At 39.4% G+C, this 25545-nt stretch overlaps 1 protein-coding gene across 1 annotated transcript in view; it reads right to left on the bottom strand.

Moving 5' to 3' along the window:
* The window catches only part of ADSS2 (adenylosuccinate synthase 2), a 36742-nt gene extending 22167 nt beyond the window's left edge, over positions 1–14575 (bottom strand). Inside the window, exon 1 of the mRNA XM_021550399.3 lies at positions 14333–14575. Coding sequence (XP_021406074.1) covers positions 14333–14494 — 162 coding nt within the window. The 5' untranslated portion in view covers positions 14495–14575. The remainder of the gene's footprint in view (positions 1–14332) is intronic.
* Positions 14576–25545: the final 10970 nt, after the last annotated feature.

Below are 25545 nucleotides of genomic sequence, written 5' to 3' on the forward strand. Positions count from 1 at the left end.
TTGTTTTGTCAAACTGGACAATTTCAACATCAGTATTATCTGCCATATAGACTTTGGACAATGTTTTGGTTCCTCAAAGGTACAAAATTGTGGAATGAGATTTAAATATTTCTAAAATTATCATATATAAATATTGTAGACCAATCAAACATTTCTAAAAGCCATCATCAATTTCATTAGTTTTCTGCTACAGTTATGGAAAGTAAAGTATTAGCAGTGGAATTGTAACCTTAGCGAAGTAAAAAAAAAAAAAAAAAAAGGCAAACTCACAGTTAAATTAGGAGTATAAAAACATACAATTATTGGGATAGGTAACTGTCATTGTCTGGCAACATGCAGGCTTGTTGTTACAAATTTTGGGTTCAGAATTTTGAGTGTTTTTCTACAAATAGTAACCAGCAAAACTACCTAGTTCATTCTATACATCCTTCCTGATAAAAGAAGTTACGTAACATTATAAGTCATTTATGTCAAATACATGTTAAGTTAAACGTGCTTTTAAGGGTGAATCTAAAGGCAACTAAAACAATTGCATTTTCATACGTTACCAGAAACCATTTACACCAAACTAACACTTCAAACATTTCTAGTGCTTTTCATTACAACAAAGACAGCATTAAGCGATTCATTTAACTCTGAAATCCATCTAAAATACTAAAAGCAGCTTGTGACCACGTCTTAAATATGGTCAAGAAAAGCTTATGAAACTAAGATTACAAAACAGTTACCAAATATCCCCAGTTCTTGTTTGCTGTACTTTTGAAAATAAGCTTATTCTCTCTTGTGACTCAGTCATTTGTGCAAGACAAGGTTACACAGAAAATGGTTCTGTTTGTCATAACCACAGGAACATCCTTCACAGGCACCTCAAACCAGAAGTTAAACAAACTGCTTCACAGAAAGAAAACCTTTAAGAAACACTTTTAAGCTGAGCCACCTTTCCGCAAAAGACAAAATGAAGACGTTATATGAAAAGAAACTATAAGAATTATTAATCCATGGAATTATCAATCTGAAATATTTCAGAATATTGTATCACAGATGGACTTTTCTAAGCAATGTACTCAACAGCTACTCACTACTTCTGTAACATTTACAAAGCATGAATCCAATACATAAAGCTGTATCTGACAATACAAAGAGTAATTATAGGTATCAAACATTTGTGCCAGTACACAGACACACATGCCACAGGTACAAGTTTAATCTCACTGAAGTCAGCAATGAAAATTTTGTAATTTCAGCATTGTTTATTTGAGGACATGCAACCACTTCACCCTCTCTGAAAAGAGAGAAAACTTACAAACCTTCACCCAACAAAGGAAATGCCTGAGTTTAATAAAAGTTTACAATTTTTAATAACATACTGCAGAATTTTTCCGTGCAGTGAACACTACCTTGAAGTAGCTGTAAAGATTTTTCGATGCAGATTTTACTCAAAGTGATCTGACTCAACCAGACAATAATAATTTTTCAATTCACAACAAATGAAAGATATTGAACGAAGACATAAAGCAGGCTTTTCAAATTCACTGGTTTAAGAAAGTAATAAATGCTCAGGAATAAAATTCCTGTTCCTGTTTGCATTCTTTCTACTCAACAGCTTTAAGGTTATTTAGCAGTCTACCAATCCACAATTGTGTGTTTGATTTAAAAGGACATTAACCAGATACATTAGTAGATAGATCACTTACAGTTATTTTTTAAATGTAATGCTGATACTCCTGAGCTACTGCAAGTTACTCCAAAAGTAGACAATATTTTAAAGAATTATTAAGCTACATACTTATATAAAATGCACTAGGTATTTTTTGTAATAGAAGACATTAGTTTTCTACTCAATGTTTGAGAAGCTAAGCAAAACCTTGCTTAGCAAAGAAGCAGAGTTATGCACTGGAGTATCATTTATAGTCAAGAACTTGTAATGAAAGCAGTAATGTGCAGAAAGCTGTGAAAGTGGTAGTTACTTTCTTCCACATCAGATTCCTTCAAATTACTCCTTTCTATTAGATTCACTAATATCAGCCTAGACTTTAACATGAGCACTGAAGTGCTTTAAATGAAAATTCAATAGATAGGTCTAAGTACAGCACTGAAGTACTGAGGTATTAGTAATTTACAAATGGGAAGACAAGTCCAAAGTCTCTGATGGCAGCATAAGCAAACTGGACTAACTCATAATTAACATTAGTGAATGACTATTTATTTGAAATTCTTTACTACCTAGACAAATTAATTTCATGTTTTGCTTCTCAATTTATACAATTAAAAAAAATATAAAGGTTCTCCTGTGTCATGAATGTCAAAAAAACAAGAAAGAAAAACTGGCCACTCTAGAAATTAGATCATGATCAACAATAAAATCTTAGTGCCCTAAGGTCTGCCAAGTTACTAGTGCCATTCAGACATTCAGGCAACTTAAAGTTCAGCAGTCACATGTGCTTGAACAAGGTGTACACCATGCAGCCTCTGTAGTCACAAGAATGTAACTGCTGACTTCAGGCGGTGTCAAGATTTCATCGTTGCACTGCTGAGTGATGCCAAGGGTGTTGGTTCCATGCTCACTGAAAAATACCCCATGGCTGAGAGAATAAAAATGGCATTTTACCTTTTAAACCTTGATGGTTCATGCAACAGAGCTCATGCTTCACCTAGAAGCAAAGCAGTGGTATTTATTCTAAATGTTTGCTGTGAGCAGCTCTACTTTAAGGTATTTTGGCTAGATACTAAAGTAGAAAACATCTGACAAATCACCATCTTAAGCCATATGAATACCTCAATGTTTCCAAAATAGTATTTTAAGATTAGACTCAAATTTGAATCTCAGAAATTGATTATACTATTATGATGCCCACAATAGGAAAAGATTCAATCCTGAAAGTGTTATTGATGGAAGCTGTCTGGTAGAATATTTAGTCAGTCCCCACACTGCTCTTGATGTCATTCTGTCAAAATGAGTCATTGTGAAAAGTATTTTTAATTTCAAACCTTATTTTAAGAGAGCATTAATGTAACAGCATGTCATTAATTTGATTTTCAAAATTCTTCTGCTGGTTTACAGGTAAGCTCTACCCTAATTGCAGAAATGCAAGCATGTGGTTACACAGTATGAGTTGTAATATTTTAAAATAATGGTTTACACTGTACGCTTTACAGTGAACTTGCAGTGAAGTGTACACATGTTGTGTGCTCAGACATTGCTCAACATGGGTTTGGTAAACAATTCTAATTACAGAAATCTGAACTCAGCGTTCTAGTGGTGGTGAGACGAAGGGGAGGGTTGTTTTTAGGTTATGGGGTTTAAATTTGTTTTGGGTTGTTCTTTCCCTTCTCCAGATATTGATGTTAATGCAAGAAACTATTGCCTCTGAGCATAATTTAAGCCTTAAACTGATGAAGTCACTCCTGGTTTCTGTGCTTTCCATCTGGATTTCTCACTCCTCCCTCAACCAACTAAACCAAATGGGACCAGCTAGGTCATTCAAACTAACACTCCTTTGATTCACATGTTTAAACATTATTAATGGAGAACGAACTGTGGAAGCTGTTTTCACTATTAGTTAAAGTTCATGCTCAAATGATATTCAATACCTTACATTAAGCTTTTGCCAGAGGGAAATTAAGATATACAAGTCTTTGCAGTCAAAATATAGTAATTGAGGCTGGCAATACTCCCTAGCTAACTAAATAAAAAATCAGTTTACCACATCTCAGTAATCTTCTAAGTACCCAAAAGCAGGACTTCTCTCCCACATATGTGAAAATAAATACCTGTGTGCCAACACAGGCAGTGGACAAATGTGCAGAAAGACCAAAGGATGCTCTTGCTCAGTCTGGAATACACTACACACATGCAGCAGTGGCTTCCTTCGCCTTTCTCCCTGCACAAGATTTCCTTTAGCTGAGCCAACAAGAGTGCCATGGCCAAGATAACCTGAGGGCAAGACAACTCTGGATTCAGCTACAAACAGACCAACTGCAGAAAAGGACTGATGGAGCTGAAAGATGACTTCTTATATATAAGAGGTGTAAGACCCCAGCAGCACTCTGAACAAAGAACTTCACTGCAATGCTTTCTTCCCATTCTGCAGAACAGCAGCAGAGGAAGCCTTTTTCATCACAGAAAAAATAGTATATAGGAATATAACAAAAAATAGAACACAAAACCAATTCTAAAATTCTCAGGCAACAAAACAGCAACCCAAAACAAAGAGCAGTAAGAATCAGCAACAACCAGCAATACCATGCTCCTGCCAAAGGGCTAACTCAGGACTACACCTGAAGTCCCAAGCATACTTCACTTAAATACAGCACTATTTATTTGCTCATCTCTATCAGGACATTAGCATTGCAGTCTGAGCATACTTCAGGGTTTCTAAAATTGGATTTTCAGAAGTCAGCAACCTTCTTAGCACTAAAATAAGTTAAAAGAATTTGGTTTGTCTTCCTTCCTTCCATTATTTTTTCTCCTTGTATCTTTCAATACAGTGCTTGGAACAGTTCTCTCTCCACTCCCAAACAATTTTCAGCAACCAAAACATCAGTGCTTTCAGCAGCCCGCAGCTTTATGAAATTACAATGCAAAATCCAGCTCAAAAGGGTGCCAGTTGGATTGGAATGAAAACATTTCCTTCCACTCATTGAGAGACACAGCAGGAAAATCATCATGAGTAACAAGCATGAACCTTTGCTGCGTGTCCCAATACGACATGAGCTGCTGAAGCAAGCCCAGAGAAGAGCCATGAAGATGATGAGGGCTGGAGCACCTCTTCTGCAAAAACAGGTTGAGAGAGTTGGAATTGTTCAACCTGGAGAAGGCTCTGGTGCAACCTTACTGCAGCCTTCCAGTACCCAAGGACCTACAAGAGACCTGGAAAGGGGCTTTTTACAAGAGCATGTAGTGACAAGACAAGGGGGAATGGCTTTAAACTGAGAGTAGGTTGAGATTAGATATTAGGAAGAAATTCTTTACTGTAGGGGTGGTGAGACATGGTAGATGCCCCATATCTCCTTTAAAGTGCCTAAAGCCAGCCTAGATGGAGCTCTAAGCAACTCAGTATAGGGAAAGGTGTTCCCACTCATAACAGAAGGGGAGTGGAACCCAACAATATTCAAAGTATCTTCCAACTCAAACTATTCCACAATTCTGTGATTTCAGTATAAGGATTTAGTCTAAGGACTTTGTTTGTAATGACGGATGAACAATTTAAAATAATATTAAGATATAGTAGCTTTTTTTCTCCTTGCATAATCTTGATACTATTAAATTACAGTAATATCTTAAAGTATTTCAAGTGGAATAGGGAAAGTAAGATCAGGTGCATGATCACTACTTAATCTGTAATATTTAAACAAAACCTGTGTAGGATACTGAACATATAAACTCTTAAAAGGCATTATTCCAGTTTTACTAGTGCAGTATGCTTAAATCACTTCCTTGAAAAAGCATACAATCCCTGACCACTAGTTAGTAATCTTTAAATATCCAAGTTATTCAATGTGTGTAAGAGTTAAATTTACAGGAGACAGAAATGTGCCCACTAATACACAAATTATCACACTACTACTGTTAAGATTGACAGTAATCCTTGTAACAAAACCTCATACCTACCTGCTTTATATAAGCATAATTCCATAAAACATTCCCTACAAAACTCTTATTTTTGAAATATTTTACACTAGTAGGCTGCTCAGAGATATTTTCTTAAAGTAAACAAAAACACTAAGTTTATTTTCCCTTCAGCTTGTTAAAGATTAAGTAGACCAAAAATCCTTCTCAGTGTAAGAACCACACCCAAGAATCTGCATATTCAATTCAGATAGGTTGGTCAGTAGTACACACAAAACAAGATACCATTCTAAAACATACCTATCCTGGCAAACATGAACAGAATCAGTGACATGCACACAGAGGGGTCATAAGATAGCAAAGGCAGCTGCAAGCAATGCTCATCTGGGAACTGTTTGATAAATATTCTTTGAAAACACCCTTTGTACAAGAGTGTTGAGCACCTCAAAATACTAATTTGAAAGGGGAAAAAGTCATTATGTGCTAGCTGACATTTTACCAGAAACAAGCTTGAAACATCAATAAATCAAACTAGTGACTTCTGCTAGCCAAAAGCCACAATCAAAGCACCGGAAAGCAACACTTGGCACAAACGCCTGACACAAACACAAAAGTTACACAATGCTGTGCCCTTGTCCAGACAGCATCACTGGAAAAACCACTCGATTCTCATTAATAGTATCAAAGAGGACACACTTTAAACATACTGATTGAACAGTATTTCTAATAGGACATCTATGGTAATTTTAAGGTTTATAAGTTCAGCACTTCCCCTGGCTATGCAAAATTAATTACTTTCTTTTGCTTTCTATAGCTTTTAAATACCGTAACTGCCAACATTTTGGGTAAAGAACGGAACAGAACTAGTAAAAATATTAATCAAGCACCTGACTGCAATTTCACAATTTTTCTCCTTATAGCTCTGAAGACTGAAAAACATTTTAGAAGTGTAACTATTACGGAGTCATACTTTGGACCCACACTGGTAAACTCATAAGGATGTATGAGCAACTTTAAGGATAAGCCTTTTCACTTTGAAGCTTCCCAAAGCTCTTTGGATTGCTACATACTGTCCATGCACAACAGCTTTCTAATCACATATACAGCATGGATAAGAAGCATTGATAATAATATTTAACAGCAATTTTTCTTCCAGAATTGTATTGCTGTACTAGTGAAAAGCCCCTAAGGAACATTCATATATGAAGCTGATTCACTGCACAAATAAGAGACAGCCTTTCTACTGATAATTTAATAAATTTAATTTGACAGAACAGTAATGACATATGCTAGTCTTCAGAAAGTTAACTGATGACTAGTTAATCAACATTTTTGCAACATGACCTCAACTCCCAGGATTAAAGAGAGATGCCCTTTTTAAACCAAAATATTATTTTCTTACTGAATTAAAATAGCACAAGGAAGTTTATCAGCTAAGACTTCAAATTTACAGTGTGTAACCAGCCATTACCAAAATTCAGCTTATGGAACTGGATGTTACAAGCTCCGATATATTTTATGTGGAATGCCTGTTAACTTAGAAGCTTATGTGAAACTGAGTGAAGCCAACAACCCAGGAAACATGGAACCTCACTTCCCTAAAAAGACTAAAAATTATACAAAGCCCTACTACAATGCTTACAGAGACATCTTGAACCAGAGCACTTTTCCCCTGGTGAGCTTGATCAGAGAAGTTCCTTGCTCCTTGGTTTGCAGCCAATCTCACTGGTTTGCCAGAAATGCATGCAAAGGACATCACCAATTAGCTTTTATCTTGCCAGTTTAAGTGGTAAGAATTTGCAGTTCTTCACCTTCCTGGCACACAGGACTCTTTCAGGAAAAATATACATACTTAGTATATCCATCATTCAACTGAAAGACAGTCCCTTTCACTTTTAAATTCATTCTAGCTTAAAACTTAGAGGTCTTCCCTTTTTTTTTTTTTTTTTTTTTTCTTTTGGCAAAAGAAGTGCCAACAATCTAATAGGAAATGTGAACGGACCGACTTAGATATTCAGCAAAATCAAAAAGGAAAGCAGAATTCTTGTTCCTAAACTAAAAGCAAAAAATGACTCCTCATTATAAGGGGAAAAAACCCCAGCAAAACATTCCTTGTTCTGGAAAACCTTTGTGTAGAGGACAAAGGTATGCCATGTGTGTCACCCAAATATTACATGTGCACATATGTAAAGAGAAGATGCCAGTAATAAATCACTGCAGGAACACAAACATAGTGCATGTATAATTAAGACAGAGGAAAAACAGCACATCTTTTTTCATTTAAGATTTACTTATGTAGAAAATAGGTATTTTATTTCCAGAGCACATCTTTGTTAGTCAAGAGCAGACTAGACGTTAGCATAAACACCAGAACAGTTAAATCCCTTCTGAACACATCAAGACAGTTCAAACCCCCTTGCCTACAGCAGTCCTACCATAGCTGTTAAGACTGGCCTGCATTACTACAAATTTACTTAGCAGTTGAGGTGCTTAAGGAAAAAAAGATTTGAGGAAAGTAGATTGAAATTGCAATTAACAGCATATCATGAAATGACTCTCTAAACTGGTACTAAATACCAGAGCAGCTTTGCAATACTGACATGTGCATTTAAGAGAAACATCTACCCAAAAAGTCTATGATGACAATCACTGCCTTTTCTTATGACATGATCATGCCAAGTTGTCTATCTAAAAGATACGATGCCTCAGGGAAGAGCAAAGAAGTCTTTCAAGTTATTTCCTCTAGAATAAAAATTAGTTGTCTACTTTAAAGAGATGTTATCTCATGCAATTTGAAGGAAGAAGCCATACACTCCTTTCAACTCTCTCCATCAGATGTGTGTGTGCATAATTTTTTCTACAGTTTACTTTTATTGCTACCACATTCCAGCATTCATTTTTAGCTCAGGGCAACCACTGTTGTTTCTGAGCTAGCTATCCAAGTGACTGCCAAGTTGGGCAAGAAGCAAGTCAATGTTGCTTTGGCATCATATGGTTGTAAACATTTTCATTTAACTCTTAGATGAAAAGTCAAAAATACACCAAGAAAGCTGGATACTACCATTACTCACAAGAAACATATGAGAGGCTGCTTCTTTGCCAAAATCAGGTTCTGGAAATGCTGAGCACACCTTTAAAAATTTAATCGGTCTAATGAGGCAACATATCTGAACCCCATGATGTGTCTCAAGTAGGAACAGCTCTGCAATTACTATGCTATTCACTCCTCATTTCATGACATATTGTCAAAAATGTATTTTAAACCTAAGACTGCAAACCATCTCCCTCTAAAAATGTATAAACAATAAAAAACCCACTAGGTTTTGATATCAATTCATTTTCTCATACTCTGACATATATTGTGATTAATTTCTCTTTTTCTCCCCTTTCCATCCCCACTGAATAAAGAGTTAACAAACTCTAGTGTATAACCTACCACTGAATTTTAGTATAAACAGCAGCCAGCAGTTAGCATTTTCTTCATTTACAAATCCATTCATGTTTGCAAGATCGAAACCTAGTTCAAGAAGCCATCATGTTACATACTTTATAAAGGTTTCTTAAACTTTGGCTAGACTTCAGAAACTTCTGAGTGTGTAGTGCGAGTACTGTTGCATCAAGAATGTAGTTTGAGGCAGAATGTAACAAAATAAGAACACTGTGTTTTACACATTCACCCGTTTTCTCCTAACAAATAAAACACCAAATTTACTGAAGTCTACTAATCTTAAGAAACTCCATACATTTCTCTATACTGACAGAATTAGCTCTGAGGACTACTACAGAAAGGAGTTACTCAGAAAGACTCTTTAGAGATGGTTCTGACTTTGTTTTACCTGACCTGCAAAACTTTATTCTGCTTCAATGCCTATATATGCTAGTTAGGAAACAAGAGTCATAACTGAAGTCCAGAATAAAGACCAATCTGTCCCTAAGAAATAAAAAAGATCAAGTGAGGCAGGCAGATAAGGAGCAAGAAAAACATTCAAGGCACAGATATGTCCAGCACTGCATTGCTTCAATGCACAAAACCCCACCAATGTCTGCTGTAGTGACAATATTCAAGAAAGTACATGAAAAACAATAAGTGACTTTGGGAACACTTACAGAAAACACACACCAAATGCATGAAGTAGTAGAAATTTTAAAAATGTATTTGAAATCCTTATGAGCTGCTACAGAGTATTGCATCTCAGTCAACAAACATATACATTAAGCTTCTGTAGTAGCAGGCAACAGTAAGATGGAAAGAGCATTAAGAAATCAGTAGATCAAGATATAATTTGCTCTTCAGTGCTTTTAAGGCCTTCTTTGTTAATAGTGCAAACTTTATGAGCTGGAAAATCACATTAAAATTGTTCTTCTGTTTAAAATAACATAGACATTGTGTGATTGTTTACAGTAATAAGAAATAACCTGGCCATGATGCTTTAAAGTAGATCTGTAAGCACAGGGCTCACTGATAGGGTAGGCCAAAGATGTCACTTTAGTGACTCTCCTCACACCAGAGCACACCACTGGCACGCTGCCAAGCACCACAACTTCCAGCAGTGCACTCAGCACTTAAAAAAATCCCTAGTTAGGCATCACTTACTGAATGCCCACACAGCTAAAAAATACCTTATAACTAACAGCTATTGCTATTAATTCTGGTATTCCTAATTCTGCATAGCTTGCATAGGCTCTAGACTTAAATATTTTTCAAATGAGAATATTCAGAAAAAACGGTGGGCATGGCAAACGGAAGATTTTTTTAAATTCCCATTTAAAAACAAAAAAAGTAGCCATAAAGACTAGTGAAGGTATCAGGCAGCATCGGTGTGAGGACTTCAGTCAGCAGCTGATTGAAGGTAACGTTATCAATCCGTTATCAGCTGACTGATGATGACTGCTTAACCCAAGGATCTGCACACTGAAAACTTCTCTAGATGTTGCATTACAGTTGCCACATTATCAAGTGATTAGCAGTGGCACTGCTGTACACACTGCTGTTGGGCAGAAGAGGAAAAGGGACTATGAAAATTCAAACATTGCAATTCATATGCATTAGCAGTTCAGGAGTAGAAATTCACAGCAGGAAGATCACACTGAAACCAGATGAGAAGAGCTGCAATTCTGCTTCGGAGTAGCAACAATGTGTAAGACAGAACTAAAGAAGCAGCAAAATGGGATTCTTTAGCATGGGGAATATGTCATAAAAAAATGAAGTGAAAGCTTAGAAATCTTACTCACTTCTGTGAATTACATTCTCTGACTAAATCAACTACCTCCAATAGTAAGAAAAGGAAGTGACCAAAACTTGCAGATGAAATGAGTGAAAGAGAACAGAATCAGTGCAGATATTACATTTTTTGCTGCATGGTAAACACTGGTAGATTGGGTGGAGGGGTGCTGTTAATATAGGAGATACACAGCATCTTTTAGTACTGCATTTGTTTTGAAAAAAAATTATCTAAATAACATGCTTGCATTAATTTCCCATTTCCATCACTCCCACTAACAAATGAAACTGGTAATTCATTCCCTAACTTGGCTGCACTCTGTAATGGTAGGAAGCCCTTAACCAGAACAAGAAGCCTTGTCCTTTAACTTTCCGTTATCTGTGGAATTTACAAAACACAATGTAACCTTAAAAATTGCCAGGTTTGTTGGCATCAAGGCTAACTGCTTACTAAGAGAAAATGGTATCAATCAAATCATACAAAATCAAAGATCTTCTAGCAATTATTCCTGAATCTCAAACCAATTCTTGCTTTATTTTACTGTCTGAACTATGATTTATGTGATAGCATGCAGACAGACTTTGTTCTTTACCACACTGAAGACAAGATACAGGTTTAAGTGCAAAGTCTCACCAATGTATTCGTTTTATCAATAGTATCATTTTACCAGAAACGCCCAAGAGGTAAATCAAGAACAATTCCGATTTTACAGTGGAAGAACAACTACATACTTTACCTGCCATATAGATAGGTTTGTATTAATTGCATCTGAACCCTATGCAGTATCTTCACAAAACTATCATAGTTGCTAGTGCGGTTTCAACTACATACATGAAGCCCATGGACATATTTTAATTTTAGCTTAGCTTCTTGTAACCGTTGCTTTTGAAACCATGATAAATTAAATTCTGTTACATTCTGAAGCTGTCTTCTGAAAAGAAAAACCATTCTCTCCCTTTGAGCACAAGACCACTTTTCATGACCTCTAAACCGAAGATAAAATACTCTAGAGGGTGCTATTTATAAGTAGAGTCATAACTTATTTCCTGACACTTTCATTCAGTTAACTGCACCCGAGTAAGCACCTGGTTCCAAATGCTACAGATAGTTGATCAAATTGGAGTCATCTGCACGCATACTACTTAGGAGACAAAAAGGCATGGCCACAGATTTCAGAGTACAACTTCTCACAATGCCTCTACAGGCATTGTAACACTAAGTGATAAGTCATGTCTTGCGTCTGGGATGGGACTGTTTTCATGCTCTGCATCTGCCCAGAAAAAAGTACAGCGAGAAGAACCCTAGAAAGTTTCACTGCAAGTACAACACGAACTTCCAAAACATCTCAGACCTGCTACATCAACTTTCCTAGGCCTCCAACATTTGTACTAATAAATTTTCCACAAGAGCACTCTGGAAATATTTGACGTCATATGCTGGCATTCTAGCCACTCTGTGGCATGACGAGCAGAAAGAAGCATCCTGGAATAAGTAAGAGCATAACAGTGAAATAAGAATCAGAAGCTCCAATTACAGAAAGCTGATAATAGCAAGCACCAGATCAAGTGTGTGACTTTCTTTCTTTCTAGACTTGTATCACTACAAAAAGCACAAGGGTCACACTGATTTACCAGCACTAACAAAAAGTTTATAAATATGATTGTACACATAGCAAGAATATTCAATAATAATAAATTATTTTATCAGTGCCACTGAAGGAGAACATTCCTATTTTCTCCTCTCATTCTGAGAAATCATTTTTTGTGCTTCCCCTGTTTTGGACCTCTCTTCTCACCAAGGTCCTTTGAACCAATAAAATCCAGTTTTAGTTACTAGAACAGCAGAAGGTAAATCCAACAAGTAATAGCTTCCTGCCACTCTGATGAGTTAAATCAACTTACAGAAGTGTTCAGTTGCTAGAGCTAGTGCATGGGGTGGAGACTCGGGCCAGTCATTTACAGGAAGGGAAGAAAGGAGGAAGAAAAACTTCCTTCATCAGGAGCAACAAGCTGTTAAAAATGGCAGAAGTTCATGGCTTGGGATACAGCCATGAAATTCTAGCTTGAGATAACATCAGAACTTTTCCCTTTTCTTCATCTTTTACCCAGCTGTTCTAAACAAGTAACAAGCACATTAAAACATGTGAACACATAAGTTCACTGTTTGCCTCTCTTTCTCCTCCAAAACTTAGTATTAAATATACACATTCATCTAGGTGCCCTTCAAGTTTCAAGAACAAAGTCATAAAAGACGAACTGAGTCACTCTGTTCTATGACCCACAAAGCCAGGCAGTCATACCACAGCAGCATATCGAATATTATTAAAAAAAAAAAAGAAAAAACCAAACCAAAAACAGAGAAGTGGAAAAAATAATTCATTTCTGAAAAATAGCTATTTAAGAATATATTTGTTTACCTCAAAAATTAATTCTCTGAAGTTCAAGGTATTGAGTTGTCAGCTTTCCAACTGACTTGTTTTTGCAAACACCAGTTTATGTGCAGTTCTCACTGGATAACAACCGTTGAGTATTTGCACTATTTGGGGAATGATACGCACTTTCAAAATATGTTTATTTAAGAGCAAATTTAATTTGCGCATTCAAGAAAAGCGCACAGATAACAACACTTACATGAAACCTGCACATACTACAGGCATTTTATGCTGCTATATGTCTCAACTTTAAGAAGAAAACCGTGCGTAGCTTCAGCTCTCTGTGCTGTGCTCCAGAGAATTACTATACTAGAGATACTAAGAAAAGCATCTCAGATCTGTGGTGGTGTTGTTTTAACGCAGCCATTAAGAGTATTTTGCTTGCAGGCTAGACTGTTGTTTTGTGGGGTGGTTTTTTTTTGTTGTTGTTTTTTGTTTTTTTGGTTGTTTTTTTTTTTTTTTGCTTTTTGGCTGGAATAAGGCTTCCGTAGAGAGGAAAAAAATATATAAGTAATACAAGTATTTAAACAGGTAAATATGGGATCCTATTGACACAACAACGATCTTGGAGCAAAGGCAGGCGAATCATTTACCAGCTAGTTTTAGCTGAAGACGACCGAGTTGTGGCGGACTACACGAATCCCCCACGTGCATCCTACAACTCGCGGTCGGTTTTGCGCCGCTCCCGCCGCTGCGGCCCGGCGAGGCTCCAGCCGCCACCGCCGGGCGGGATCCCGGCACCGCGGCATCCGCCGAGCGCGGCCCCTTCCCGGCGCCCCCCGGACACAAAGAGTGGGAGGCCGGAGGGGGAGGGAGGACGCGACCCCAGGCGCATTCCTCCTGCCGGGAGCCAGCTCTGGGCGGCGAGGAGGGCGCCTTCCTCTTCCTCCCCTGCTCCCGGCGCCGGGACAAAGGAGGCGCGGCAGAGCTGCGGAGCCCGGCACGGGGCTCTCACCGGAGGAGGCTCCGCTGCCCCGCCGCCCCCGGCCCTGCGCCTCCCCGGACGCTCGGTAGAACCGGGGCCGTTAGAAGCGCCCGGCGGGGCCGGCGGCCTCAAGGTGACACTCGCGGCCTCCCCCGCGCCCCAGCCGCCTCCCTCCTCCTCCTCACCTGGCACCTGCAGACGATGTCGGCGTCCTGCGCCAGCAGATCCACCACCTTGCCCTTACCCTCGTCGCCCCACTGGGCGCCCAGCACGACGGTGACTCTGTTGCCGGGGCGGCGGGCGGCGCACTCGCCGTTGGGGATGCCAGGGCCGCCGTGCTCCGCCATGGCTCGCGCTGCCCGCTCCGGCGCCGCTCCAGGCACATGCGGCAGCGCGCGGCAGCCGCTCCGCTCCCCCCGCCTCCGCCTCCTCCTTCCCCTCCCCGCCGGGCGGGCGGGCGGTGCCGCCGCGCTCGCGTCCAGGTGCCACCGCCTATCGGCCTGACCTGCCCCGCCAGTCCCCGCCAGCCCGACCCCTGCCCTCAGCCGGAGCTAGCCGCTCGTTCGCGTGGAAAACCAGAGCGGGCACCGCCGCTCCCGGCCGCTCTTTTCCCTGCCGCTCCCCAACTACGCCTCCCAGTTCCGACTACGTTACCCAGCGCGCCGTGCGGCCTCCCCCACGCGGGACGCCGCGGGGCGCCGGGCGCGGAGCACACTGGGGCGCGTAGTCCCCGCGGGCCGCACCTGTGGCAGGACGGCGCCTCGGCGGTTGCCCCGGGCGGCCTCGCGGCGGCGGGAGGCCGAGGGACGGGGCGGGGGCGGCCATGGGAGCGGCGGGGCCCGCATGGCGCCTGTACCTGGCGGCCGTGCGGAGAGGACGCCGGGGCGCCGATGCCGCCCGTCCCGCAGAGTTAGCTGTGGCTGCCGTTCCCCCTGGGCTTTCAGCCACCGCGGTACCCGCGGCTCCCACCGCGGGTGTCAGAGTTGCACGCGTGTGTGCAGTGTATCCCAGCGCTGCCTGCGCGCTTGGCCTTGTAGATTCATGATCACAAGACTATAAATTAAAGTTTGGGGAACGAAGGCTGAATATAAGAGGACATTTTCTCCAGAGACACCGGAACATGGCCCCAGGCTTATTAATGAGGAAAAAAAAAACAATAATGGAAAAAACCATGGCAGAGAAACGCCTTCACCATGCGCATTCAGAAGTGGAACTGATGTCTCACTGGCTGTTTTCATTCCTTCCTCCTTCATAGAACCAACAACCCCGAGGCAAGGTTTTTTTTGTTGTTTTTTTTTTTTTTTATTATTTCCTGTAAAGAAGCTATTAAAAAGGCAGAAAAATTGGAATGATGTAGTAATTCTTGCCAAGACAGTTATTCAAAGACCTGAGTCACTGAGGAGTCCCAGTCTGCAGATGTCTGGCAGGCTGTAGTCTTTGATTTTAGTTGCTTCTTTTCTCCTTCAGATTTACTCCAATGAAGAAGTTGATAATCTATAAAAGCCACTGGAGAAAAGTTTAACTGTGTCTTGTAAAGCTAGAGAGGTATCTAACGCATAATGAAATACAATATTGACAGAAAACTTTTTTTTTTTTGTTAACAACTGGAAATACATAAATCCTGAATGTCAGTGCTAACATGCTATGACAAAGTAGTCAATTCGGAACAAAGACATTGAGCAACTGCAAATGATGGGAGGCAATTGTTTGTATACAATTCAAGGAGCATAATTCCTTAAAGAAACCTTATAGTCCACATTTTGTCTGCTTTTGCTTAAAAAAACAAAAACAAAACAACAAATATAAAACCACCATAGTCATGGCTTCCGTATCCCTGCACAGAGCTTGTGGGAAGTCACTAAAAGCCACATGGAGCTGTTGAACGAATTTTTTTCCAGTCTTCTTGACACAATGGCAAACTTTGCTCTAGTACAGTCACTTCTGAGGCCATAGATCATCTCATGACTCCTTAAGCAACAGTCAAGATTGTTTCAGGATATGATTCTCCAGTATAGCTGAATCACATTAACACTTCACTGTTGCCAAAGCAAATATTACCTTGTATCTCAAAATAAATTTGAGTTCATAGTGTCCTAGTAATGGAGTGTTAGTGTAATGTCACTTTCCAAAGAGTATCAGACACAGGAATCTGTTGTTCCGCTATTTTTTATTTGGTGTAGGAGAGCTCTGAGATTATGTTTTGGTGTGGTTTCTTGTTAGGGAAGAAAACGATAAATACTTCACTTGCAGAAAACCAGTAAATATTTAATAAAGATCAAATTAATCAATACTGATTGGTACTGCAAGGTTTAGAATTTTTATGTAATATATGGTATTATGTGGGTCCATCATCCATCCCCTCTTCTTTGCAAACTAAATGGAGGCTTTCATTCTAAATATTCTTTATTGGCACAATTTACTAACTGTATTTATAGTGTAGTTCTAAAATCTGGTAACTTTTGACCAAAGCACAAACACAACTGGTGTCTAATGCCCTTTATCAAAAACAGGCACTGCACTTCTGGCTCATCTAGTATAAGCAAGAAAACCAGCAAGAACATGAAATGCTACTGTACTGGGTTTTTTCTCTAATATACATGGACTGTATTTGCTTTTTGCCTGCCTTGGTCAAGCTGAGTCTGCTCTGGGAGAGGTCAGGTGGGCATTTAGAGGTGTCACAAAACAGCAAGAGTTTATGTTAAAGGAATGAAGGAATGTGACTGCCTTTTTGGCATTAGCAAGATGGTAAATGGGATTGCCTTTGTAAAACTGAACACATGGAAGAAGCGTACACTGGCAAAGCTCAGGTTGTATCATCTGGATTGTTTATAGGGTTATTGACTGGACACAAAGAACTGAGGCAGTTATGTTTATAACAATTTTCACACTGTTTTGGGTACATTCAGGCTTTTCATCTGACTCCATTTCCTGTCTCCAAATAAATGCAAGAGACTCAGGAATTTTTAATAAATGCTAAACAGAAGCAGTGTGAGATCTGCATTTCATTCAGATGTTTTAATGATATAGGTGAAATTGTTACCTCTCTGTGTTTTCAATTATACTAACGAAGTATCCCACATATTCTGATTATGCATTTAAAAAATTACATACCAAGTAGTTTAAAGGAGAATTTTGGTAAGAACTTCAGTAATTCAGAAAATCAAGAGTGAGCATGAATTAAGGGAAAGTGCTGTGAAAAGGAAGAAGGCCAGCTGGACTGTTAGCTCATGGCTGATGGGCCTTTTCCCTTAATGATACTTCTTAATTTTGTTGAAGGACTACTGAGTGACAATACTTTTCTGATACAGTTTCTCCTCCTGTAAGCAATTTCTGAGTCTCAGGAAAGATACAGATCGAAGAAATGACCCTTGGCAATGAAAATGTCAGGGCATATGGCCTATGGTAGGAGTTTTCTGTTAAAATTGGTTCTGCCTGTAACAATAATGTAATACACAGATATTTTACAGGGAGGTCTTATCTATGCTAAAACAGTGGTTGCAGAAAAGTAGCCTGTGGGCCATGAGGGCTGTGGTTAGCTAATCTGCATGTGTCATACAGTGTTAAAGAATAAAACACAGAACAATGTTAAAGAATAAAATTTTGAAATTTTTCACTAATATCATTAAAACATCCAGTAGAAGATAGTTTTATTTAGTGATTATTCACAGCATCTTTAGAGCATTTTCTTAATATAAGCTGATGTTAAGATGTACAGCGACTCACAAAAAATATTAGGTGTTGAAAACATTGAAGTCAAAAAAAGAATCACTGTGCCAGACACAGTTAGCATCTGTACTACTTCAAACTCTCCAGAATGCTGTCAGCTTAACTTAGGAAGAAGAGAAGTCATTATACAGTCAGGACATACATAATTTTATTTGAACCATGTGCTAATGTAATTGATCAGTGCTTGTTGCCTGTTATTACTATTTTTAAATTAGTTTTTCCATTTAACACTTCCCTTAATTATTTTTGTTACATTTATTAATCTTTTTTTCATCATGATAAAAATGAGATAAAGAACATTACAAAGTAATGTTTTTCTATGTTATCACAAATTATATATTTGGATGCACTAGCCAGTGTTCCTAGGTCTGTTTTTTTGTTAGAATAGTTCCCTTATCTGGGTCATTGCAAAAGTGTCAGCTCAAGGGAGGGGAACACAGTAGCCCCAGTTTACACAGGCTTAATCTGTTTGAGAACAGCACCCTGACTTCACAATCTCTTAAAGTGCAACTAGGGCTGTGGGTAAGAGCTACTGCATCAACATAAATTCAATTTGGTTGTCAAATACAGGTTAGAATAAAGTTTTGTCTTTGTTAACCTGAAACCCATATACACAAGTCTTGAAAACGCTTAATTTCTTCTGCTACTAATCCTATCTGATGTTTTGGGCCATGATAGTATGAGACTAAGCAGGTGAATGGGGCAAAGTGTGACCTTAAAGGCAGGTGATTCAAGATGTGTCAGCCTCTGGAATGACCCACTCAGAGAGCTTGGGGCTGGGAAATGTACCCGGCCAGCTGCCTGTCATTCAGGGACTTGTTTATGGAGCTGTTGAGAGTCTTGTAGTTCCCCAAAGTGTCACTGATACTGCACAGTAGCCAGGTTGTCTCACAGTCTCACATACATGTAAGAAAAACTTGAGCCAAAAGCTTTATGAATATTTTATATGTTTTTATGCTCAAGTTTCTCTCGAATTATTTTTACTTTCTCTCTCTCTCTCTCTCTCTCTCTCTCTCTCTCTCTTTTACATTTGGTCCAATGTGCTTATAAATAATGCTATCCTTCAGTCTCAGAGATGTGGACTGTCATTGGAATGTTGAACTGTAGATATATTCTCAGTTTAAAAGAAATGTGAGTTTTTTGTCAGAGGATCCTGAAATATTAAGTTTTCAAGGTTTCATATAAATACATTCTTAGTTGTCCCTATTTCTTGCTAATGAGGGTTAAGCATTTGTGTGTTATTTTTAAAATAATTTTAGTTCACCAAAACCAACACTGAATTGTCTATTTGTTGAGACTTACAGAGTAAAACAAAAATAAAGTCTGTGTAAAAAAATTTGTGATCTGATCATTGTATACTCCTGATACTTTGGATGCAGATGTCTCTCATAGTCTGTAGTGAAATGGAGCTCCCGAACTGAATATGCTATTTACAAAATAACCTATCTTTATTGCTGAAAAATTGTGAGGGAAAACTGCCAAGTAAGAACAGAGTTTTATTAGTGCAAAGATGGTTAGATGAATCAATGAATCTAAGATTTCTGACAGCCTTGTTTATTTTATATCAATATTAAATATTTTACATGTATCCCTTTAGCATCCAGCTACTCTGTTTGCTCTACAGACCTAGTGGCATTCCATACCTTCTCTGGGGACAAAAGGCTGCAGGTTAGCATGTGCAGCAGCAAAACCCCTCAGCTTTTGCCATGACCACTGAGTGTTCTTATACCTCTTTCTGTATTCTGTAGTATGATTAATGCTTGAAAGGAATGTAGGATGTTGCCAGATTTTAATCTTACATTAAATGGGAGGTAAAAAAACCATCATGCAGACACTATTGATATTAAATAACAATGAATACAAAAAAAATTAGCATCTTTTAACGTATTTTCTCTTAACAGAGGACATTGTTGAAACTTAATTCATGAACATCAAAACTAATAGATTCCTATTTGTGTTCGCTCTCTCTGAGTTTCCAGTCATGCCCATGTGTTTGTAAATAGTCTCAGTGAACACAACTGGACTATCCATTGATCAAAGCTTTTTCTACAAGTAATAATATAGATGTATATATTGCTACAAGCAGATGTATATATTGATACAAGCAAAACATAAACTGATAGGACTAGGAAGAACAGTGTATCAAAGCAAAATGTACTCCTGATCATTTTAATTTTTTCATGTGGTAAGTGATGGCAGCTTCACAAACAGACAGGTAAAGTATTTTTCTGTGTAAATATTTTTATAAACATATAATAGTACCATTTTCTGTAGAAAATAAAATATAATACTTAATTATCTGATGTAAATAAAATAAAAATCTATCAGTTTGGAATCTATGATTTTTGGATAATGTATATCTATAGTCAGGTCAAACTGAGAACTCCTTTGTTTGTATTTTGAATTAAAATCTATAAGAAATTTCTGTACTTAGAACTTGTCTAAAAATGAAGGATATTAACATGTAAATTCAGATGTAGCACTGAACAAATCCCCAGCTACCCATTGCCTGAGGCAAATCAGCATTTCAAGACAGAATTGCAGAAGGCAGCTCACGAGCAATAGATTAAAAAGAAGAGACAAACTTGAGAGAGTAAAGTTGCAGCTAAAAAACATCTTCAGAAGTAGCTGAAGAGAGGGTGCCACTGGTGTGGAGGGAGAGAGAATGCTCTTGAAGTGTGCTAGAGAAGCCAGGAAAAATGAGCAGTGAAGCATTAAGAGCACATATTTTAGCATGACAAGACCTGACAGGAACCCTGACAACCCTGGCAGTTGTCAGTCTAGGAAGCCCTACCAGAGTTAAGATCACCTTGGACTGGGAAGCATTAGGAAAAAGGGAAGGAAAAGTCTAATGGTTGTGAGACTACTGTAGATTTTCTGAATAAACCCATTATCTTTTAGGTGAAAAAAATAACTTGTATTCTGCTCCTATCATCCATGGAGTTTGCTAGTATTTGCCTTGCTTTATTTATTGAGGAGGAAAACATCTGTAATGCTAGTCAGGAGTATTTTAATGGAATACTTTTGCTTATTAAATATGTATACAAAGTCCTGTTTCTCTAAACAGAATAGAAATAAATGGCAGTACATTTATTTTACATGAGTTTTGAACCCTTCTGATAATTCCTATGAATCTAAAGCATCATGTACTTGCCCTCAAAGCCGTGTAACTGTTCTGTTTATTTCTACATTAGGGCAAAAACTTCTTACTTGGATTTTTTTCTGTCAACCCCAGGGTAATCTTTCCTGCATTTGATTAATCTTTCACTGTTTGATTAGCATTAGTATTTTCTGAGAATGTCTTCCTAAATTTCTCAGATACTACTGTAGAAAAGAGCACTTAATTGCTCTTTTAAATTTTGTTTTGCTGGAAGGAATCCATTGAGCACAGTTACCAAACTTAAACAAAACATGCTTGACAAGAAGCCCAAAACAACCTTAATAGCAGCAATCTCTCATCCTAGAAGAAGCAAAGATCACCTTTTTCTTCTTCCACTTCAGACACAGTAAATAAAATTACTGATGTGTTTGCTTGCTACAAATTTTGTTTTGTAGTCATAGAGGGTTTTTTCAGCAAATTTGAAGATAATCTGCAGTTATGGGATCACAGAATCCTTAGGGTTGGAAGGGACCTCTGGAGATCATCCAATCCAACCCTCCTGCCAAGGCAAGGTGACCAAGATCAGGTTATATAGGAACTTATTTAGGTGGGTTTTGAATGTCTCCAGAGAGGGAGACACCACAACCTTCCTGAGCAGCCCATTCCAGTGCTCTGCCACCTTCAGTGGAAAGAAGTTGTTCCTAATGTTGAGGTGGATTTTCTTGTGTTTTAGTTTATGGCTCATCATCCTATTGCTGGGCACCACTGAAAAGAGTCTGGCACCATCCTCTTGGCACTCTCCTTTGAGAGGTTTAAATGCATTAATGAGATCCCCTCTGAGTTTTCTCTTCTCCAGACCGAAAGGCCCAGCTCCTGCAGTCTCATAAGAGATGCTCCAGACCCCACATTGTCTTTGTGGCCTCTGTTGGACCCTCTCCAGTAGCTCCTTGTCTTTCTTGTGCTGAGGAGCCCAGAAGTGGACACAGTATTCCAGAGGTGGCCTCACCAGGGCTGAATCACCTCCCTCAACCTGTTGGCCACTCTTCCCAATGCTCCCCAGGACACCTTTGGCCCTCCTGGCCATACAGGAACTGCTGGCTCATGGACGACTTGTCACCCACCAGGAGCCCCAGGTCCTTCTCAGCAGAGCTGCTCTGCAGTAGGTCAGTCCCCAGTCTGTGCTGACACGTGGGGTTGTTCCTCCCCAGGTGCAGGACCCTGTTGTGCCCCGTTGTGCTGCTCTCTGCCCAATTCTCCGGCCTGCCAAGGCCCCACTGAAGGGCAGCAGAACCTTCAGGGGATCGGCCGCTCCCCAGATCAGTGTCAGACTGGCTGAGGGGCCTCCTGTGCCACTGAGAAACAAGTTGGATAAGAATGGAGCCAGTATTGATCCCTGGGGAATGTCAGTGACTGCAGACCTCCAACTGGATTCCACTCTGCTGATCACCCCTGAGCTCTTTACCATTGTACTGGAGGGGTGATTAAAACATGCTTCCACATTTTAAACTCAGATCACTGTCTAGAACTTCATTTTTCTGCTTTCACTGATGGATGAATTCTTGACCTCTTTTGAAGGCAGTGAATGATTTAGCATTGACTAAATCAGATTTTTATCTGATTTATCTGATTTTAACATTTTTTAATTTAAATTTAATTTTATTTACAATAAATTTTAATTTAACATTTTTATTTCATGCAAACCTAATTCTATTGTTTTTCTGATATCCAAGATACTGCAGTTTCCCTGCCTTTCCCTAACCCTTGGACCATGTTCATTCCAGCTGCAGTAAGACTACAGAAAATTTTGAGGCTATAATTTTAATAAAAGCACCACTTTGCTCCATCATGTTACAGAGAGGATGTGTCTCCTCTGTTTGAGAAGTGAGTCTTCTCATATAGGGCACAACAAAAGGTCTCTATTGTGCACTCTGATACAACAGATAAACTTCTTTGAAAACTGATCTTTTTAATCAGATAACTTTAAATAAGGCAACATTTTCAGAAGTCATGCTTTCTTTAAATAGTACACATTTTTGGTAAGAGAGAATCTTTGTTAGAAAAAATACTATGAAAAATACCTAGAGTATATTTAAAATGAGAAACATCAGCAAAGAAGGGTCCCTCTTTAAGTATTAAAATATTTATGCAGTGAAAACAACCAAAGCCAGTATGTTAAGAACATTATTTTAGACACTGTGTATACATTTCATACAAGCAGACTGATTTAAATTGTGTAAAATACTCAACACAATCTTTTTAATGATAATTTAAAGTGATACATAATTTACTATTTTTGTAGAACTGATCCACTCTCCATCAGTGAAAGCAAGGTAAATTTGAATTTGAATATATTCTTTGGCCTTATTAGCTCTTAATTTAGCTCTTCCATTTTTTTCTTATTTTTATGGAAAACAATTTTGACACAAATTCAGGCTGATTACAGCAGACTTTGGCAGACCAACCCATTATTAATGTCTTTGAATTTCTGTACTTGTTTGAAATTTTTTAAATGTGTGTGGTATACAATGACTCTGATTAAACATTCTATTGGTACAGTAAACTAGTATCATCTTATTTATAAAATTTCTTATTTCATAGCATCTGCCAAATTCAATATAAAGAGTTGATAACATACATTATTTCTTACCTCAAGCCCTCTTTAAGAAATTGTGATCACGTGGGAAAATATGAAAGCCTTCAATAGTAAAAAAAAGTGTCCTTGCTAACAAATTGAATTCATAAGTAGTTTGCAGTCTGCTAAATTTATTGAACTTCACAGCTGTGGAGGCAAGCTTATATTCTTCCTGTGCAAGTTCTTCTACTCAGCCACCTCTGAGCAAGCAGCTGTATGATTACTCAGCTTGCCCTATTCTAAGGATGCATTGCAAGACTCGGCATTTTGATTTGAGCAGATGAATAGGAAACCACAGGATGCAAACTGTAGGATGTAAACTTGCAGCACATCAGCTGTTTTATACAAATTGCCTCTGTGCACATCCCTACGCTGCTATACTTTGTGGGGAAAGTGGTGAGTCCGTCCCACTGAATGTTTATTCCTCTTGCATATACCATGAGATGGAAATACCAGGTGTTAGTCTTCATGACTGACACAGCAGTATGTCAGCAATGTGCCAGTCATGGAAACATATGTGATACACACTAAAGTAACAGCTTTGTAACATTCCCTTGGCAAATTCAGCAGTGAGTAACTCCTTTTCCTTTGCTGCAGCAGAACAGGCTGTATATACCTGCACAGCACAAAGAATGGAGAGAGACCTGAGAAAGGGCTCCTGAGGGAAGTGTGATGTCATGAGAGGACAAAAAATTATTCTGCATAAAGTCTTATCCTTTCCGCCTTTATTTCTGAGAAAGGAGGTGCTGCTTCCTTCACAGAATCCCCAGAATGGGGCAGGTTGGAAGGAACCACAGTATATGGTCCAAGCTCCCTACTCAAGCAGGGTCATCCAAGAACACAGGATTGCATCGAGAAACTTCATAACCTCTCTGGACAATCTGTCCCAGTGCTCAGTCACCCACACAGTAGAAGCTCTTCCTCATATTCAGGTGGAACTTCCTGTGCATCAGTTTCTGCCATTCTCCTGTCCTACTGCTTGGTACCACTGAGCAGAGCCTGGATCCATCCTCTTGGCACCCCTCCTTTAGATACTCATAGACATTGATGAGGTCCCCTCTCCATTGTTTCTTATCCAGACTGAACAGCCCCAGCTCCCTCAGCCTTTCCTCATAAGAGAGATGCTCCAGACCCTTAATCATCTTTGTTTTCCTGAGGAGCCCAGAATTGGATGCAGCATTGCAGATGTGCCTCACCAGGGCTGAATAGAGGGGCAGGATCACCTCCCTTGAGCTGCTGGAAGAAGAGCTCCCAATGCTCTTCTTGATGCACCCTAGGATTCCATTGGTCTTTTTGGCCACAAGGACACACTGGTGGCTCATGGACAGCTGGTTGTCCACTAGGACCACCAGCTCCTTCTCCACAGAGCTGCTCCTCAGCATGTTGGCCCCCAGCCTGTTCTGGTGCCTAGGGTTATTCTTCCCCAGGTGCAGGACCCTGCATTTGCCCTTGTTGAATTTCAGACAGTTCCCCTCTGTCCATCTCACCAGCCTGTCAAGGTCCTTCTGAAGGGCTGCACAGCTCTCTGGGGCACTGCTCCTCCCAGCTTTGCGTCATCAGGGAACTTGCTGAGGAGGTATCTGCTCCTTCATCCAAGTCACTGATGAACTTGTGAAACAATACTGGACCCAGTAGTGAACCTTGTGGACACCACTCATGACAGGCCTCCAACTAGACCCTGTACCACCCATTACAACCCTCTGGGATCTGCTGTTCAGCCAGGCCTCCATCCACCTTGCTGCCCACCTATCCAGTCCACAATTCCCCACTTTGTTTATGAGGATATTGTGAGAGACCTCATTGAAAGCCTCACTGAATTCAAGGTAGACAATACTCACTGCTCTCCCCTCATCCATCCAAGTACATGTTGCCATAAAAGGCAATCAGGTTGGTCAAACATGATTTGCCATTAGTGAACCCATGCTGATCACCTTTAGTGA

Source organism: Lonchura striata, chromosome 3, assembly GCF_046129695.1.
Source record: "Lonchura striata isolate bLonStr1 chromosome 3, bLonStr1.mat, whole genome shotgun sequence".
NCBI classification, from domain to species: Eukaryota; Metazoa; Chordata; class Aves; order Passeriformes; family Estrildidae; genus Lonchura; species Lonchura striata.